At 39.0% G+C, this 21272-nt stretch overlaps 1 protein-coding gene across 3 annotated transcripts in view; it reads right to left on the bottom strand.

Annotated features, from left to right (window-relative positions):
• VPS13B (vacuolar protein sorting 13 homolog B) overlaps positions 1-21272 on the bottom strand; it is a 472964-nt gene that overhangs the window by 124385 nt on the left and 327307 nt on the right. For all 3 annotated transcript variants that reach the window (XM_089517705.1, XM_089517703.1, XM_089517704.1), the window contains exons 35-36: positions 16798-16935; positions 2733-3128 (exon numbers count right to left, since the gene is read on the bottom strand). In XM_089517705.1, coding sequence (XP_089373831.1) covers positions 2733-3128; positions 16798-16935 — 534 coding nt within the window. The remainder of the gene's footprint in view (positions 1-2732; positions 3129-16797; positions 16936-21272) is intronic.

The raw sequence follows: 21272 nt of genomic DNA, 5'->3' as shown, positions 1-21272 counted from the left end.
TGGGCTTTTGTGTTCTATGAACCTAAAATTTTTCACTTGTAACATTAATTTAAAACAATAGAAAGTGCTAAGATTTATTAGCCCAAGTAGTACAGTCGGCCCTTCTTATACACGGATTCAAGCATCCACAGTTTGAAAATGTTCAAAAAAAGTGTAAATTTCAAATATCAAACCTTGATTTTCCATTTTTTATAAGGGACACCATTTTGTTATGTCATTATATTTAATGGGACTTGAGCATCCACGGATTTTGTTATACATGGGGGATCTTGGAACCAAACCCCAGTGTATAACAAGGGTCCACTGTAATATTATTGATGACAAAGCAATAAATCACTTAGCTTGGCTTGGAACCTATACTTCTCAGCTACAAATTGCTGTCTTTTTCTCTTAAGCTATTTATGCCAGCTCACTAAAATCTAGCTAATATCCAGTAAGGAAAATAACTACTCTGTAAATGTATTTTAATAACAGCTTTAAAAATAACAATAACAATCAGTGCAACCCTGCCCCCCCAAATGGAATGGAAGTCCAGTCATGAGTCATATTTTTCAGTTTATCTTTCCAACTACTTTAAAGTTTTAATGATCAAAAAGGAACCAACACTAGGTGTTAGTTTCTCTTTATATGTTTCCAAAGCAAGGATTTAGAAGGATGGAAAAGTATTACTTTGGGTCCTAATTTCACAATTTAAGTTCTTCCACTTGATAATTAAGCAAGCCAGTTTATACAGACACTGTATAATGTTAGATAATGCAGGATGTATCAACACTATTCCTGACAAATGGCTGTCCAAATTCTGCTTAAATAAAAGCCTCAAATGAAGCACAACCTGCCAGCTCCAGATTTAGTACCTCTATACCAAGTTAAATATTGGAAAGGTAGATAACTAGAGCTATATAATATGATGAAAGATATTACACAGTAAACAGTGTCTGTATAAATTGGATCTTCCTTTCTTCCTTGTTTTATACTGAGTTTCAAAAAGAGTTTGAAAAAATAACAGAATCCATAGGGATCTTATAGACTTTGTTCAGTATAAACTTTCAAGCACTGTAACCCACTCCATCATATGTACATAACGTTACCTGACCAGGAAGATATTTATATACATGCTAAATGTATGTTTGAATTTTTGTGCATGGGAGCAAAAATGTATAACCACTGATAATCATCTTAACAAACAGCAGATGGGCAGTGACAAGTGCAGTTTCCAGACTTGCTTGGATTCCTATTTGCAGGTCTGTGTGTGTGTGTGGGGGGGGGGCAGGACATGGAGATAAGGATAGTTGCTGTCATGTTCCCCTGATGCTCACCATGTTTTTCTGCACAGGCATTGGTCCCACACCTCTTCCCCAGAAAACCCAACCAGTCTGGTAATACCTATGAGAACAGTTTCGTCAGCTGCTTTGCAGGGAATGCTTTTAAACTCTATAGGCAGACCAAAGTGAAGACTGCAGCAGTTAGATGGCTAGGAGGTGGAATTTCCCTTGGCAAACCTGATTGCATTCTTCACTGCTGTCTACCTGGAAGAGCTTAAAAAGCATTTCCTATCAAATAGCCAGCACTCAGTATTCTTTGGCATTCCCCACCTTGGATCATTTTTGGGGTATGCTGGGCTTTGTGTTTTCTCAGCAGTGAAATGAATCTTGTTCTGTTTCCTCAGCTGTGTCATTCTGATTTTCTCTGCCACAGCTGTAGAAGATAGTTTTGTCTCTGAGCTGAGAGCTTTGATGGCGATAGTGGCTGTGAGACTGTGTGCCTATTTAGGTGATCTTGGGGATGAAATCAATCAAGGGCAATCCAAGCTCAGGGGTCATTAGACCTTCTTCACTCCCAGTTTATACCCATTAGACACCTCATGGTTTTCCCCAGCAAGCAGGGTTAGGATGAGGGGATTTCTCTGGATGGCAGTGAGTTGCACAGTGATTGTATCTGTTACCTATGCTATACCAAGAGTCTAACTGTTGTTACCAATAAATGTGTAGCATGTTTTCTTCCGTCAACAGTGTGTGTGTGTGTGTCCGTATGTGCATACATGTACTCACATTTCCTTCTTCTTTTGCTCCTGCTTTAAACACTGGGTTGACACAAACACTTAAGCACACACAGGTAGAGTCACAGTTCTATGGTAATGACAAGCTTAAGAGATAGACTTCTTCCAAGAGGAAGACCTCTTGCAAGCTCGTCCTGAAGATTCACATGAAGGACAATTCAAACTTCTAGGTATCCTTGATTCTTAAGGGCAAGTGTAGACCATTTTAAGTGATTCTCCACTTAAAATGACAAGAACCCACTTCTAAAGTGGCACTGCGGATAAACATTTTTGCTAAAGTGATTTAAAATAGCTATCTTGGACATTATGCCATTGTCGTTAACCCACTACTGTAGGAAGCATACATGTTGTTTGCATGCCTGGTTATGAATATGTTTCTGGCTACAGGACAAACTTCACCTGAAACTGAACTTCTGTGTAAGAGAAGGTCTGGTGCTTTGACCCAGCTAACAAGTAAGTGGCCCTGAACAGTGTGCATGCACTCCAGAGAGTGCATGGTTTAAGATAGGGTGCACATGCACTGAGACCGGGATTAAATCTTCACAAATAAAAGTAAACCATACCAATTTCTGGGTTTACTGGAGACTCTGGACCATAATTAAAACTACAGTTTATTACAACCTGCTGACATCACAATGCCAATATTATAAAGAAATAAAGAGATTAAAATTCTTACCTTTAGCTTTGACAAGCAAGTTTCCATGGAGGCTTGATAAAGATGCTAGTAGGCAGGGTTTTCTAGGATCTGGGCAAGTTTCCATGGAAATCACCATCTGAGTGGTATGAATGGAAATCTTCTGACAACAGGAAATACTTGTCCACAGATTTTTCTGCGCTGAAATCTTTTGCCCTCCATCACTGTGATCTTCAGAGTCAGAAATTCTGCTTTTGTAACACCGATATGTTAATGTGTCATCTTTCTTTGGAAGGCTATCAGCTGCTGAAACACTTTCCTCCTGGGTCTCATAATAACTTTTGCTTCTGATCTTTTTTAGAAATTGTTTTATTTGATCGAGTTTGACAAAGCTGATATTGGCCTTCAGAGGCTTTGCTATATCAACATTTATCTCAGCTGTTGGGGGGGAGGAAGACAAGAGAAAGATACATATGAAAGAAACAGTCTTAGTGTTTTTTAAAATAAAATAAAAATAATGCATCCTGAAAAAATTAGTTAGATTATGCTAAAATGAAAATTAAATTCAACTGCTTTTCAAGTAGGTAATAACTTGGGTTTCCATTTGAACGCAGGCAGCATGTAGAACAGTTCCACAATTAGATACATTTAAAATTAATTCAAGTGTTCTCTATGGTAATTAATTAGCAAAAAGGACTTTGTATTATGCCCCATTCAAATATAACATTCCTACTCTGAAAATGATGGCTATTTGGGAATGTGCCATCCTACTTCTTCATACAAATTCTCCCCCTGCTTTCAGTGTTTGATCACATGTCACATTACAGTACAGTATATTCAAATGAGCATTATTCCCAACTAAATGTACAAAGAATAGCAGTCTTCATATGAGAATTTATGAAAATATACAAACTGACTACATAACCAACTTTTGTATGCTGACACTTCTGATGGTACAATATAGGTATGTTAAGGTTACAAAGCATTTCTACATTCCGTTTTCCCCCTTCTATACATTACTGAAATGATTTGAATGGACTGTTAATTAGAAACACGTAGGTTCCCTTTACAACTTGGAACAAGTATCTCCTAACGTACAATGACACAGTAGGAAAACCTGCACACCACCTGTCTAGCTATACCAGTATATACAAATTTGTCTATACATTTCATGAATAATAAACTACAAACTGAACACAAAAGAAGATGCTGTGGGGCCCTAAGGCCTTAATTTACTAGGGTACATGTTTTTGTAGACTACAGCTAGAATCTACTTTATCTTTCAGAAAATAAATTAAATGAATGGTTCCCTGACTTAGCAATGAAATGTACCCTCATAAAAGTTATTTTGTCTGCAAAGTTCTTTATCACATTATCCTGTTTTTAAATGTTTTATAACATTATAATATTCTGATGGTATTGTTGTAAATGACTTCAGGATCTGTGGAAATGAAAAGCTACTAATGATGACAATGACAATAATGTTAGTTGTTATTTCTTTTAAAAAGCTATCACACCAGTCTGAAATATACTATGTGAAAAAACTACCTTCTCTTTCCAACTTAATTTATGCCATAACCTTTCTAGCTTTCCCTTTTTGAAAGACATTCAGAGACATAGCCATTCTAAAATGCTCTCCACCATTCTTATGGTCATCCATCCACCCTGCCTTTAGGCAACATTTTCCCTCCTGCCTTTCTTCCTCAACAATCATAGTTAAATCTGATATCGTGAACTCACCACCATACCCACATATTTTGCATTTCTATGGCTATTCATGCAGTCTGATTATAAAGGTCCTTCCTGGGGATCAGTTCACTTCATGCACCTGAGGAAGCTTTCCAAGTCTATGAAAGCTTGCTTACTTGGTTGCTTGCTTATTTATTTATGGTATTTATACCCTGCCCTTCAACCCTAAAGGCTATCAGAGCGGCTTACAATTATTATTTTTAATTAGATGGTTCCCTGCCCTCAGGCACACAATCTAAAAAGGTACAACACAAAAGGAGAAGGGAATGGTGGTGGGGAAGGGGATCAGGTCCATCAATTCTTCTCTCCCTCTGAGGCCTGGACCAAGGCAGATGGACAAGAGGACAACTTCTTTGCACAGTGTCAAAGGTGCTACATGATCCCTTTGTATTTTTGAGTGACAGGCATGGGAAAAGTGATGTTTTGGCAGTTACTTGACTGAAACGCCATCAAGTATAACCAGCACAGTTAATAGTGAGGGATACTGAGTTACAGTACAACAGTATCTGGAACTCTAAGATGCTCAGGGTAGTTTACAAGCTTGTTTCTGGAGCCATCCTTTTATTTCAAAACAACAATGACTGGCTCCACATCCTCCAAAGAACTTAATGGCTGAATGGGGTTCTTTGGAGGATGTATCCACTACATCACATTAGTTCCCATGTTATCACCATAGTCCTCCAAAGAATTAGGAATTGGACTCAAAGTGGCTTACAATTAAAAATGACATTGTTAAAAATCCACAAGATACAAAAATTCAAACAAGATTAAACCATAAAACAATGAAAACATACATCATTAAAAACATACAGAAACAGACAGTTCCCACCCAACACAACAATTAGCAATATTCAGTACACTGTATAGGATGGGCCTTATATAGTCACTCGTCAAATGCCTGTCAAAATCGAAAAGTCTTTACTTGTTTGCAAAAGGAAACTAGGGAGGGTGCCAGTCTAACCTCTCTGGGATGTTCCAGAGCCTGGGGGCAAACACTGAGAAGGTCCTCTCTTGTGTTCCTGTACGATGTATCTGGGAAAGTGGTGAGACTGACAGAAGGGACTCCCCAGCTGATCTCAAAGCACAAGTCATAAGAGAGAATAAAAGATAAAGGTAAATGTTTCCCTTTAGACGTGATTGTCTAATCATGTCCGAATGTAGGGGGTGATGCTCATCTCTGTACTAAGTCAAGGGACCCAGTATTGTCAAAGATGACTCCATGGACATGTGGCCAGCATGACTGCACAGAATGCTGTTACCTTCCCACTGACGTGGTATCTATCTATCTACTTGCAATTTACATGCTTTCAAACTGCTAGGTTAGCAATAGCAATAACATTTCTATACCACTTATCAGTGCACTTAAGCACTGCCTAAGCAGTTTACAATGTGTAAGCTAATTGCCCCCCACAAGCTAGGTATTCATTTTAGTGACCTCCGAAGGATGCCAGGCCGAGTCTACCCTGAGCCCTTGGCTGGTATTGAACTCACAACCTTGTGGCTTATGAGTGGCAATTAACCACTGCGCCACCAGAGGTCTTGTCAGACGCTGGGACTAGTGGCAGGAGCTCCCTCCATCCCACAGCACTTAGATCTCCAATGCCAACCTGCTGACTATCAGAGTCAACATCTTAACTGCTAAGGGAAATGCAGTACAATACAGTATGAATACAATACAATACTGTGAGGGAGGATACAGTACATCAAATAATCTGGACCTGATTCATGTAAAGCCTTAAAGGTCATAACCAGCACTTTGAATTGTGCCCAGAAACGGACCAGTAGCCACTGGAGATGAGCAACACGAGAGTTGTGTGATCCCTGTTGCCAGCCACAGTCAGCAAATCTGACTGTGATTCTTTGGCCCAGTTGAATTTTCTGAACACTTTTCAAAGGCAGCCCCATGCACAGCGCATAACAGTAATCCAACCGGGATGTAATTAAGGCATGTGCCACTGTGGCCAGATCTGTCATCTCCAGGAATGGGTGCAGCTAGTGCACAAGCTTGAACTATGCAAATGCACTCCCAGCCACTGGTGAAGCCTGAGACTCCAAGCTCAGAGTTGAATCCTAGCTGTGAACCTCTTTCTTCATGGGAAGTGTCACCCCATCCAGCACAGGCTGAATCTTTTATTCCCTGATTTGCCTTTTGACTGACCAGGAGCATTTCCATCTTGTCTGGATTAAGTTTCAATTTATTCGCCCTTATCCAGTCCATTACTGATGACACCACACTACCTACTTTTTGGAAACATTTTGAAACCTACTATAGAAGTTAATAGATTTAATAGGTAACATCAATAAAGAAAAAGAAAAAAATGTTTTCCCTGAGAATCTTCAGCACCTAAGGAGGATGACACCACTGCTCCTCAGACATCTACTTTTTGGGAGAAATGGGTTGTGGAATTCACCTGCTTCCCTTTAAAATTCCTTAAGAGATGGTGGAAATGGGTTGATGCTCAGTGGGAGGAGAAAGCAGAGGCGCCAGTTTTTTTTAAATTAAAATTTTAAATTTCAAAAGTTAAAAATTAATTTTTTTGATATTAAAAAGAATGTTTTATGCTTTAAATTTTTCTTTAAAGACCTCACATTTCAACCAAATATTCACTATGTATATGCAAATACATTTAGGTTATGCATATGATATTGTAATTTGAAGGTGTAATTTTAATTTTGCTAGTTTTTTGTCACAGCTATTAGCATTACATTCAGTAGTATAGTTGGCCCTTCCCTTACGCAGGGGATCCATTCTGGACACCGCCGCGTAAGGAAAATTCAGCATAAAGTCAAGCCCCATTAGAAACAATGGGGCTTGTTCCTGTTGTGTGCACCTGGAACACTGTGGGGCGCACGCCCCATTGTTTCTTCTGGGGCGTGGGAGAAGCCTTTCCAGCGCAGCTTCCAGTGTATGACATGGGCGCACTGTGTATTTATGAGTAACATTAGTGCAAAAAAGCATTACTAAGGATTCTGTATGGTTTGAAATTGGAAGAGGTCAATGGGGGGGGGGGGGGGTTTGACACCATGAGTTACCACAAGGGGCTACACCAATCATAGAATCGTAGAGTTGGAAGAGACCACAAGGGCCATCCAGTCCAACCCCCTGCCACCAACCTTAGTGATGCCACTATTTCCCTGGATAACAATATTTTTCTTCTGAATGGGACCAAGGTGGCTTACACTTAAAACAAGGTATGTGAATTAAAAATCATATGTATAGTCTGCCCCCAAAACTGAGGTTCTTCTCACCTAAACCTGACTTCCCATTATTCAATTACACAACTTTCTAGAATCCACCTGTCACTGAAACCTTCACCCTGTTCTCTTTAGGTTAGTACCCACTACTACCCAAATCCCAAAGGGCATCTGTCTTTCAGTCTTGACACATTACATTGTTTCTTTTTAAGCTCCTCGGGCTATTATTTATAGGATCCCACTCTCCCCTCAGCCTGTTCTCTATAATTTTTTAAGAAGGCCCATAGGCTCAAGAGAAGGCTCATGTGTGCTAATATACCTTCAACCATCATGTTGGCAAATAATTTTCCCTTTGTACTTTCCCTTTGTACTTGTACTTTCACTGAAAATGGGGTGCAGGTGAAGAAAAATGCATTTAAAAATTCCTAGCAAATGAAAGCAAAAGGATATTTTTGCTTCTTGACTCCCAAGTTACAGATTAGCAGAATTTATGCTATAATAGCGTTGTTTCAACAGAAATTAGCAATGGAGACTTTAATTTCCAGAACATATGATGCCCAAATCTTAAGGCAAGACTGGAGGATGAGTAGAAACAGACAATTAGATCTACTTGGGCTTGCTCCGATGATCCTAATTTAGGCCTCATCAGTCTTAACCATCACTCTACCTGGAGCTGACATCACATAGAGTGAAAAAAACTGCTTTCGAACAGAGAGGATTTCATAAGTACAGACTGAGATAGGTGGGAATGAGAATGCATTAAGCCAATGGCAAGAACTTTGTGACACTTTTGATGTTGCTGGAGTACAATTTCTATCACTCCTCATCATTGCCATAGCTGGAGAATTGGGGCAGATGAGATCTGGAGGACCACAGGTTCAAACCTGCAGTAAGAGGCAAAATATTTTCCTCCTCTCAAACATTACTTATTTTACCCACCTCAATCATTTAAAGCCCATAAAAAGCTGAGAGATTGGGGAAGAAGAAACGGATAATCAGACAGACAGGCATGGATAGGAGGTAACTAGTCACTAAACTAACTAGTAAAGTACTTTTGAGACCCAAAAAAGTAGTTACTTTTCCTCAAAAGGTATAAGAACTAACAATGATGTCTTATTGAACTATAATTGTAACTTCCAAAGCAACTTCCAAAACTCATCTTAGAAGCTGTGAGCAAGAAATCCAATCTTCCTAACCTAAGATCTATACTTTAGCAACAATTAATCTTAAAATTACCTTAAATAAAGAATTATAAAATGAAAATTGTAAAACTGAGGGTGGGGAGAGAAATTACAGCAGAAAGCAAAAGCATGACTATAAAAATGTAGGGTACTTTTAAGTGATGGGGATATTGAAATTTATTTGTACTTGAAGCATTTCCTAAAACTGTGGCTTCCAACAACTGAAAGAAACCTTACCTGTATTATATGATTATTCACCATGTGGCATAATTGTCTTCATTCTATTAAGCAATACAGCTTTACAGTTACGTCACTATTTCAACTATTTGTAAAAAAAGAGAGGAAAAAATAACCCTACCAGAGTGCTCAAGTGTTTTGCAAATGACCCTAAGTTAATTAGAAAAGTCTGCACCCCGGTCAGCTCCCTTCTCACATGTCAGCTCTCATTAAATCAAAAAATTCTCATTTCAAAGTTAACCAACACCATGGTTAACAAAACTGTTAAACTAGGATCAAGTGGGCACATTCCTGGGTTTATATATGATGTCATGCTAAGCAGCCCACAGCTGAACTCGCAAAAAAGTATGAATGATTTTTCAATATAGAAAGTATCTGATCTAATGCTAATTCTCTCTCTATAGGCTAACTGTGTTGGGAACAGGTGGCCCTGCTTTCAATTATGGAGGGCTAACATGCCAGTGTGAGGCCTGGATTAGTTCACCTTCTCACAGGGAATTTGCCTCGGTTGGGAATGGATTTATTATGGCTTCACACATGGAATGGAGCTCATGTCAACTGAGGGCAGTGACACATCATATGATTCAAATTAACCTGCTGTGGACTGTTCCGCAGGGCTGAGATTGTGTATTAAAATGACGACATTTTAAAACAGCTTGAAAGAAACCAGGATTGTCAAAGCGCAATGGTTCCAATTTGTTCCAACTAATCTATCACCTGCTGGAGATATTATTGTAGTGGGTTTCTGGTAGCTGCTATTTTCCAGGTTCCTCCCAACCACTGACCTTGCTAATGGGTACAATTGTTACTGTTGGAGGTAAGCAGAGAACAAACCCAACAAAGTGCTTCTTTAATGTAAGGACAGCAGTATACTATTCATCACAAGATGCAAGTACCAAAAATGTTGAAGTTTATTCATAGACAAACAAAATGGCTACAACAGGATCTTTTGCAGAATGATTTTTAAAAAGGAGTTCATTGTATGTATTTGTTTAATTTGAGAAAATCACTCCAATAGCAAAAATTTAATAAGCTTAATAATGTCAGTACATAAGGATCTTTCCAAGAAGATGACATATATGATGGCTCTGGCAGGGGAAAAGCTAGCATTTTTCTTAGGCTTGTAATTAACAATTATTAGATATGTCAAATTTTATGAATCACTGACAGTTTTTGTAATATATTATTACAAAGGCTGTGATACGGTTTGTTGAAGAAAACCCAAATATTCCATGTTCTGGGTTTTTATCTTTGAAAACAGAAAGATATTCATTAGAAAGAAGAGTGAGGTAATAAAAAAAACCCACAGTCTTCAAGATGGCCATCATCAATTAACTGACCAACCCAAATAAACACAGCTTTATAAGTTATATATTCATGGCTGTTATGCTGCAAATAAAGACAATGATGTTGTATGATAAATTAATTTTAAAGGCTGTCAGCTTTTAAAACAATCCAAATTGTTGTGGACTTGAAGAGGCATTGTAATTTGGCTAGTGAAAGAAGCTTTCTTCATTTTGTAACATATAACCTCAGGAGCATTAGAACCACTCTTCAGCGATGTGATTTCACAGCTGGGAAATGTGCATGTAATTGGACTTCCTGTGTGTGGAGATCTGATGGCTGGATTGTACACAAGAAGCTGCAACTTTTCACTCCAGTAGACGGTACAGAAATATGTGAACAGCCCAAGGCCCTTATCACACATGGGGGGTTTACAGTTCAGATCCGCAGTCAGTCCTGTTCTAGCAATGCGAAAAGTGATGTTTTTTCACACCAGATCTGGAGTCACTCCTATCTAGCAATGCGAATTCATGTTAAAACGTGATGTTTTACCACACCTGGTTGCCTTTCCGTCGCACTTCCGAATCGAGGAGGAAGTGGAGTCAGTTTGATTCCAAGCAAGTCATGCAACGTGGATTCAAGCAAAGCGGAGTGAGTGCACATTGTATTACCACACCAGGACATACCATGCGGATTCAACTTGATTTGAATTGGGGCTCTTGCGCATGCTCAGTGGGGCTCTGAACGCATTCTGAAACTTTGCACCTCCGGGGTGAAGAAGGGAGCCACTTTCACGTGAATGCTAGCCTCATGTGAATGACTGCTTCACATTTCTTCCTCCCTTCTATTTTCCCATCTCTGGCAGCCAAATTCAAAGGGGATCCTCCGTGTCAGAGCCCCCATCCATTTCAGCCTCATCTACATCTATTCTCCTGTCATTCACCTCATCCATGAGTGAACAGTGTGATGCAGCAGCTAAAAAGGCCAATGCTATTTTAGGCTGCATCAATAGAAGTATAGTGTCTAGATCAAGAGAAGTAATAGTGCCACTGTATTCTGCTTTGGTCAGGCCCCACCTAGAATATTGTGTCCAGTTCTGGGCGCCACAATTAAAAAAGGACATTGAGAAACTGGAGCGTGTCCAAAGGAGGGCGACAAAAATGGTGAAGGGTCTGGAAACCATGCCCTATGAGGAACGACTTAGGGAGCTGGGGATGTTTAGCCTGGAGAAAAGAAGGTTAAGAGGTGATATGATAGCCCTGTTTAAATATTTGAAAGGATGTCATATTGAGGAGGGAGCAAGCTTGTTTTCTGCTGCTCCAGAGAACAGGACCCGAACAATGGATGCAAGCTACAGGAAAAGAGATTCCACCTGAACATTAGGAGGAACTTCCTGACAGTAAGGGCTGTTCGGCAGTGGAATGCACTTCCTCGGAAGGTGATAGAGTCTCCTTCCTTGGAGGTCTTTAAACAGAGGCTGGATGGCCATCTGTCAGGGATGCTTTGATTTGGATTTCCTGCATGGCAGGGGGTTGGACTGGATGGCCCTAGTGGTCTCTTCCAACTCTACGATTCTATGATTCTATGATTCTATGATTCCATTTCAGCCACATCTATATCTATTCTTTGTGTCAGAGCCCCCATCCATTTATTATTATTATTGTTATTATTATTAAGGAATTATTATTATTATTATTATTATTCACTGCAAAATAATCAGTGTAGAAGCTGCAGGTTTACTTGGAAGTAAATCCTTTGGATCTGAAAAAGACCCATTTTGGAGGATTGCAGAAATGATCCAGTTTCCCTTATTCTCCATGCTCCCTAAAGTACCACCTCCCTGAATCCAATCCACGCTCCTTCCCTTTGTAACAGTTGCCTTCTCTTAGGTTGCATCTACACTGGGAAATAATCCAGTTTGACTCCACTTTAACTGTCCTGGATCAGTGCTATGGAATTCTGGGAACTGTAGTGTCCTGAGACATTGAGCCTTCTCTGTCAGAGAGCTCAGGTGCCTCAGCAAACTAAATTATTATTATTATTATTATTATTATTATTATTATTATTATTATTACTGTATTATTATTTTAAAAACATTTTTTGTTTTTTAAAATTATAATTATTATAATGATTCTCCATGCTCCCTAAAATACCACCTCCCTGAATCCAATCCACTCTCCTTCCCTTTGTAACAGTTGCCTCTGGTTTGACTCCACTTTCACTGTCTTGGCTCAGTGCTAGGAATTCTTGGAGTTGGAGTTTGTTGTGGGGTCCTTGGCTCGAGGCTATGGAATTCTGGGAGTTGGAGTTTGTTGCTCCCCCCAGCCTCCCATCTCTCCTCCCATTTTCCTGTTCATTCCCTCCATCCCTGTCATCTACCTTTCTGAGCAATGGAAGCAATTGGGGCAAAATTGCAGCACAGCATCATGGGAAATTTGCCTCTTTGGAGGTTTGGGGGGGGTGTACCAGGAGGGAAGCAAAGTTGAATTCCACACCAGACCAATTCAGAGTGGAATCAAAGTGAGCTTGAATGAGAATTCTGTGAATTCACTTTTATACTGAATTCACCAAAATGAGGAGTCACTTTGGATTCACTGTGGAAGCACCATGGAAGGAGCTCCCATAGAAATGAATCGTTGGACCTGCAGTCACCCAGGATCTGAGCTGAAAAATCCCCAAAAAGCTCCGTGTGATATATTCCCAACTCAAACAGTTTGATCAATAATTTTGGAATCATTCTATGGTGGAACTGCTACCATGCCTCCATATATGTATCTTCGTCAAGCTTTCAACATTTACTGAATTTCATTACTAATGTAAACTTAAGGAGATAAATTTGCAATTATTACTATGCAATGCAGCATATAAAATAAATGCTATGCTAGTCTAGATTTTAAATAAAAGAAATCTAAATATTATTTCATATATATATATATATATATATATATATATATATATATATAAAAACCTGGTTCAAAAACACAGTATAGCTTGACATCTATTTATGCACTGACTTTGGGATAATTGGAATATATTTTTGTGCCATTTGTAGAGCTGAAAGAAATGTGCTATAAAACAAATTTAGTTCTGTTGTCTCCATAGCCATCAGTAACAAATGTATACACCTCGGAATATTTATAGTTGTAATATAATCTTTAATGATTGTTTAGCATGAGCCATCATCTCACATTTATGAAGTGGCACACATTTTAATCACTGACATTTGTTATCAGCATATTTATTTACTCTCTGTATGGAATGAGAACACACACACACACACATATTGTTCTTCTATGTGTGAAAGAGGGGATGCTACTTGCTTGGTTTTGATCGGGGTCATTCAAAAGTTACTACAGTCAAATAGTTTTTGAAAAAGCCTGGATACAGCACTGATATGAAACCACCCTGAGTGGCCAATCTGAGAAGTGTTTTACTTAAAATAAGTGATGAGGCAAAAGAGTCATTAGGGGATTTTGAAAAACTTCATCACAATTTGAACCAAAGCTAGATTCACATCCACATTTAGCACTCCCTGCCAGGTTTCTTCCATTTCTCAATGAAAAACAAACCACTATATCCAGGTTTGGATGAGTGCTTTGAGGCAGTAGCCTCCGGTAATCTCCAGGAGCAGTGAATTTCCTGCTCTCCCTGCCATGGAAGGACTCTTGTTGACCTGGAGAACTGTGCAGACTACTGTGCAGCTTCTGATCAGCCTTAAGGGCAGCCTCCACATTACAACAGTTCCAATATGAAGTGGTATTTTATTTTATTTGCCCCATATGTTGACTGATGCCTATAACTAGGACTTCAAGCAGATCAAAAATACATCAAAATTCATACAGATAAAAGCAAGTGGGAGAAAACAGCTCAAACACTCCCTTTCCCTAGTGCCACAATGCCTAGATCACTGCAACCAAAGTTTATCCATTTCCTGCTGTTGTCTGAAGCTCTCTCATATATTTGAATTTGGAGGAATATTTTCCAGAATATATTTTTTAAAAAATGAATTGTTTTTGAGGCAGTCTCCAGGGAATTTGTCTACCAGAAATTATGAATATTCAATGGGTTAATGATTCTCACCTGTACATCAATAAGGAATAATAAGCAAACCAATATTACATGGCTGGATTTCCATCTTTTCTTCAAAAACTATCACTGCACAAGTATACAAGTATGTTGCTTCCTGGACTATACTTTCATTATATTCCTGTCAACCAGCATCTGTTCCTTATTCCATTTTCATGGCTTACTACTAACACTAGTTTTCTACCAACACTAGGAAGAACCAGCTGTTTACCAGTAACAGAGATTCTTCAAAAGGTCATCTGTGACCTCTTCCTGATAGTAAGAGTTCTTTCACAGTTAAACAAAATACCTTGAAATGTATTCACCTTTTTTGCAAGTTTTTAAACTAGAGATCCAATGGCCCCTGCCAGGGAAGATTTAGTTATGGTTTTTCTGCACTGGCAGAGTGTTTGGCAAGATGTCCTTTGGGATTCCTTCCAACTCTACAATTCTATTATTTTATGATTCTGTGGCTTCAAATGATGTCTCTGGCTACAGACTGGACTAGTATTTGTTTAGTCTAATAAGAATTCCAGCAATGACTCTAACCTAGCACATCTCATAATTAAAATCATGAGATTATTATTATTATTATTATTATTATTATTATTATTATTAACCTTTATTTATAAAGCGCTGTAAATTTACACAGCGCTGTACATACAATCTTTTTAATTGGACGGTTCCCTGCCCTCAGGCTTACAATCTAAAAAGACATGACACAAAAGGAGAAGGGAGTGGTGGTGGGGAAGAGATAATACATATAAAATACATATCAGTACAGGAAATGATTCAATAAAACAGACAACAAAAGAACATCAAATAGCAAGTGACAATTATGCAATGCCTGGGAATGCTTCTCTGAACAGGATGGTCTTCAGCTCCGTTTTGAAGCTGGTTAAGGAAGTGATGGCTCTTGCTCGCAGGGGAAGAAGGTTCCAGGAGTGAGGGGCAGCAAGTGAAAAGGGGCGAATCCGAGATGGGGCAGAGGAAATCCTGGGCTGGGACAGCAGACCTTGACTACCAGAACGGAGGGCCCTAGTGGGAAGGTGAGGGGAAATAAGGTCTGATAAGTAAGGAGGGGCCAGTCCATGGAGGGCTTTAAACGTTGACAGCAGGAGCTTATACTGAATGCGGAAAGGGAGGGGGAGCCAGTGAAGGGATGCCAACACAGGAGAGATGTCAGAGTTTTTGAAAAAGCCTGGAGCCAGTGTCAGAGGTCAGAGTGGTGGGTGGATGTGATAATGCGTGCAGCTGAATGCTGGACAGAAATTAAAGGACGGAGGTGAGAGAGAGGAAGCCCAGCCAGGAGGATGTTGCAGTAATCGAGTCGTGAGACCACTAGGGCATGAACCAGGATCTTGGCAGTAGAGGCGGAGACATATGGTCGGATTTTGGCAATATTATACAAAAAGAATCTACAAGCCTTGGCTGTGGTCTGGATCTGAGGGATACATGACAGAGAAGAATCAAAGATAAAACCAAGACTGCGGGCTTGCTGGACTGGTTGAATAGAAATGTTGTCCACAAAGACAGAAAAGGAGTGTTGAAGGGTGGGCTTAGGAGGAAAGACAAGAAGCTCCGTCTTGGACATGTTGAGCTTCAAACGCCAATGGCACACCCACTGCGAGACAGCTGTGAGACATGATGAAACTTGCTGTTCAAGCCTTGGAGAAAGGTCGGGGGTGGAAAGATACAACTGAGTGTCATTGGCATACAGATGGTAGGAAAAACCAAAAGAGCTAATGAGTTTACCTAAGGACAGTGTGTAGAGAGAAAACAGAAGGGGACCCAGAACAGAGTCCTGGGGAACTCCAACAGATAAGGGAACAGGAGATGAAGTCTGACCTCCTGCCACCACTGCAAAAGATCTGCCAGACAAATAAGATCGAAACCAGTTGAGAACAGAGTCTGAGAACCCAAGGTCAGAAAGTATATCCACTAGAAGACAGTGATCAATGGTGTCAAAGGCTGCAGACAGATCAAGAAGGATGAGAACAGAGTAAAGGCCATTAGCCTTGGCCTGTAAAAGGTCATTGGAGATCTTAGTGAGAGATATCTCTGTGGAATGCCTTGGGCGGAAACCAGACTGAAAGGGATCGAGGATGGAGTTGGCTTCAAGAAACTCAAGACAGCGAGAATAAACAACTCGTTCCAAAACCTTAGAAAGAAAGGGGAGAAGAGAAATTGGATGATAGCTAGACAGAGGGGAGGGGTCAAGAGAAGGTTTTTTCAGAATTGGGGAAATGAGAGCATGTTTGAAGTCCGAAGGGAAGGAGCCTGTAGAGAGAGCGAGATTGAAGATATGGAGAAGCGATTATTCTTATCATATGTATTGTTCTAAGAGCCTGAACCTACTTTTGAATGTTATTTGTAATTAATAATAATGCTCTTACCTGGCCCATTCAGGAAATCTTTAATCTGCAATGTGATGAGAGGAGGCGGGATGCCACTTTTAGCATCAATTTCTCCTGCCACGGTTTGTAACCATGTCTTGCAGTAGTCAAGAGTGTCTGGGAGAGTTTTTCCAGGATCTATTGGCAATAAGAACTCTGTCATGACATATTGCTAATACAATAAATAGCAGTGTATTTACCCATGGAAGAGCTATATACATGATTATATATTAGGCATACATAGCTAATATTCACCTATGACCTCTTTTGTATAAACAAGAAATGCCGAGGTCCACATATATCTTATACAAATCCTGCATTTTAATAATTATACATATTTTGTCAAGACTACAAATTTTCAGCTACTACTGCCATCAAATTTTTAAACGCATTGTGTGTGGAACATGTCTTGAGTTGTACTTTTAAAACAAGTTTAGTATCTGCATTCCACCCCAATAGTAATGCATTTAAATTTTCCTTAGCCATTTAAAAAAATTATTTGCACAAAAGAAAGCCAACAAGAGAAGGAATTAACGATATACAAGTCGCAAAAATCAGAAAACCACATGCTCAGAGATGCAATAGAGTGGTTCTACTTATGGGTTATTTGATACAGTTTGCAGTTTCACTGACACTGCAATCCCTTTTTACTGCTAAGCTTTTGAAGTAACTTCAGTAGCTTTTCCTCCTGGCTCTCTTTAATGGGACCCTTTTGCTCAATCCTTAACATTCCCAATTGTGATTAAAAGTTCACATTCGGTACTTCTCAGTTCTGTGTCTTTCTTCATGTTCTGCATAATGTACATGATAAATCATCATTGTAAAACTTTTTGAAACCTTGGCAGTCCAGAATCTTTATAATAATAATTTGAACTGGCTTTTAAAAAAGTGATTCCAGTGCTTCTGCCTTTTAAAAAAGCATTCTTGCAGAATTTCAGTTACAAAATTATTTCACACTGGCCTGATAAGCACATATTGTGTTAACCATCATGTCTCTTAATTGTCTTCTCTTATACTGTGATGTTTACAGAAAATACCACTTGATAATGTTTAGAAAGTTTCACAGTGTTACCATGCACCTCTTAAGACTCTCAAGTTGCACCTCCTTTTCAAGAAGAGTAGTTTCATACCACCACTTAGAGTAAGCATATGGGAGTGTAGTGCAAACTGGGGCATATGAAATCTGTCTTGGAATGTATTTCTTAACATAATCACATGATTCAAACAAAACCTGGTATATGTGGGCCCATAAGCAATTTCAAAGAGAATGCAGAAACCAATTGGCTGTGACTTTAGCCATGCATGGGAAAAGATTAAAAGTAAGCAAATTCCTCTGAGGGCTTTTGAAACAATATATATCATGATTTGAGCAGTTTTCAGAAATTGGCTTTTTACAGTAAGACCTATCTCATACACTATATACGTTACCAATACAAAACAGCCCACTTCTTTTTTTCTCCTTTACTTAGATTATTGCAGTTTCTATCCCCCCTCCCAAAAAATATTGTACTATAGAGAAAAAACAAAGGTATTCTACATTCTTATGCTGTGATAGTGTGCCTTTTAGGGGCATACTATTGTTTTGTGTTGTATTGTCTATTGGAATATACACTGAATTAACTTTACATGGATAAGAGGTAAAAACTATTACCCCCCACCCCAGATCCCCAACAGAATCTGAAGAGAATAAGGCAAAGGAATTAAGCACACTTCACAGTCTTAATGGTTACCTCAGATGAACTGGTGAGAAGCCTGAATAAATCTATAATTACTAGCCACAATTCAGGAAGCTTTACTGAGCTGAAGGTTCCCAGATGTCAGGGCCTGGCCTTTCATCCCCAGAGCCTGGGAGAAGGGGATGAGTCCAATTGCACTGCCGTGATAAGAAATAATAGTTTTGCTGTGTACTACTGATCCCACTGCTGCAGGTTGCCTCCAAGTAGCTGTTGGTGGCTCCTTGGGGATACAGCTGGCCATCTTCTATCCTCCCTCTCAACATTTCTCAAACGCACCAGAGCTCGATGGGAGGGTTGTGATCAGCACAGGGAAATACTGCAAATCAGTGCTTTAAAAGTCTTTTGAAAGAGCTGAGCACACTTTGAGTATAAGGCAGGTTTCTGTGTATCTACATATCTGATTAAAACAAGATATATTGGTCTTATTTACCTTTCAAAATGTCTTACAAACTTTCAAAATAGGTTTGACAAAGTTGCTGAGAGACTTAGGCCTTGTCTACATGGGTAATTTACCCCAAATTCAACTCCAGCTCACTATGTCCTTTTTCACATGATGCAGAATCAATACCCTAAATTGGGTCCAAACTGCCTTCAACATGCCTGCACCCAGTTTGGGGCTCCCTCTTTCTAACCAACATTTAAATAACTCAGTGACAACAGGCAGACATCTTCCTACGTGGTCTCTGCAAGGTGCCAGTGCCGCCATTGTGGGCATGAGTCACTCTGAGGTCAGAATGAAGGGCTCAGCATCAATAACATGGCTGGGTGCTGTGTTACAACCAATAAACAAGAATCCTGTGGGAAGGCACTGCCCAAAATTTGCTGAGAGAGCTGAAAATCAGCAGCAAAAGACAGCAAGTAAGGGGTGAATTTGGGGGGAATTCAGGCCCAGAATACTCTCGGCAAAACCCAGAATATTCTGGCCAGTACAAGCAAGCCCTCTGAAACATTTAGCAGCAATAAAGTAAGAAAAAAAGATAGAAAGCAGAGAGGTGGAATAAACTGAGAGTATAGGGAAGTAAATATCCCTACTTGTTGGCAAAAAGAGAAAAACAGAATTTTTCTCCTGTTATATTTCAGCCCACCACCAGATCATAAATAGGTTACAAAGGTTTCTTTAAATCAATCAATCAATCAATCAATCAATCAATCAATCAATCAATCTATCTATCTACCTATCTACCTACCTACCTACCTACCTACCTACCTGTGGTACATGAACTAGTCTTCCATGTGAAGGGCCTCCTTGTTACTTTCAGCTCCATGGCAACTTTCCAGACACTGTGTGCACTATTTTTAAAACCCTGCATGTCCTCCAGAAGATACAGCTCTTTACCACAAAGTATTAGTAGATGATCCATCAGAATGATTTTCAAAAACTGGCCTGACTAATAATGTTATAATTGAATTACATGTAGAGCCTGGTTTCCAATGTCATATAACCTGGTAGTAAATAATACAGCTACAAATAAACCTGACCTATGTGTAATGAATCTCAAAAAGCAAAACAAAACAGGATAGTCAAATGTTTGACATTGACACAACAGAATGAGAACATTACTCATCTGTTAGGGAATTATGAGTTTTGAGCAAAAGCCGTTTATTTAAAATCATGTTATAAAATGTAATTAAAACGTTACAGAGCCGCATCATTGTTTATTTTGTTAACACCAGATATTATTTTTTTAATAATCTTTGCTGTAAGGCTTTAGAAAGTAATTTATGAAGTACTGCTGTATAAAATCCGGCAATAGCATTGGTAGTTATCTGATGAACCATATTAATTTATTTACTTTCTTATTGGGTCATTGGGTAAAACCTCAGATATATAAATAACAGATTCAAGTAATTAAAATGCTTTAAAATGTAGAGGATTAAGAAGAAGCCAAAGCACATGGAATGTGAGAATGAGAAAATCATTCACTCTAGGCTGTTGACTTGTCCCTGCTTCAACTCAAATGATTTTAGAAACAAAAACACTTGCTCAAATGCACTGAGGAGAAAGAACATTGATCATCTAAAACATGGGTAGTCAGAATCAGGATACACAAGTACATCTCTTATGCCCCAGTACCATCCTCCAAAATAAAACACTGGAGAGTGGCTGGTAATTATTTAGTAAAGTGGAGTTCAGGTAGAGATTCTTACAACTACTACTTTTAATCTCATTGAAACCTTGCCTTGTTCCAGAAAGATGTTCCCCATAACTTTTTCCCAGGTGGCATGTCCTCCTGCCTGTGGTTAGACAGGAAGAGCAAGGATCAAATACACACATGATGGTTCTCACTTCCCCATTATTATTATTAACCTTTATTTATGAAGCGCTGTAAATTTACATGATCTTGTCCTCTTTATTTCCTTCTTTTTCCTCAGAACATGTTATCCATTTGTCATTATTTTTAGTCAGCAATATAAATTGTTACATTTTGGTCCACTACTTTTAAATGCAGCCAGTTCCAAAGCCATGTTAGTTTGTTTTATCAAAACAATTGCCCCCCCTAAGAATCCTGTGGCACCTTAATAAATAAATAAATAAATTTAAATTTTAAATAATAGATAATAAATAAATACAAAATAATTATCAAAGCATGGTCATTTGTGGAATATAGTCTAATCATAGTCTCAAAAATGATCTGATAATTATATGGATGACATGATGCTTTGAATGATTAGAAATATTGCTGGTGCTTATCTTAAAGTTATCATTTATTGAAGAATTTAGATCAGAAAGGAAAACTA

Source organism: Sceloporus occidentalis, unplaced genomic scaffold, assembly GCF_023333645.1.
Source record: "Sceloporus occidentalis isolate IW3139 unplaced genomic scaffold, rSceOcc1.0.p SCAF_3, whole genome shotgun sequence".
NCBI lineage: Eukaryota > Metazoa > Chordata > Lepidosauria > Squamata > Phrynosomatidae > Sceloporus > Sceloporus occidentalis.
Note: the sequence above shows the minus strand (reverse complement) of the source record. Positions and strands in the feature narration are given on the sequence as shown.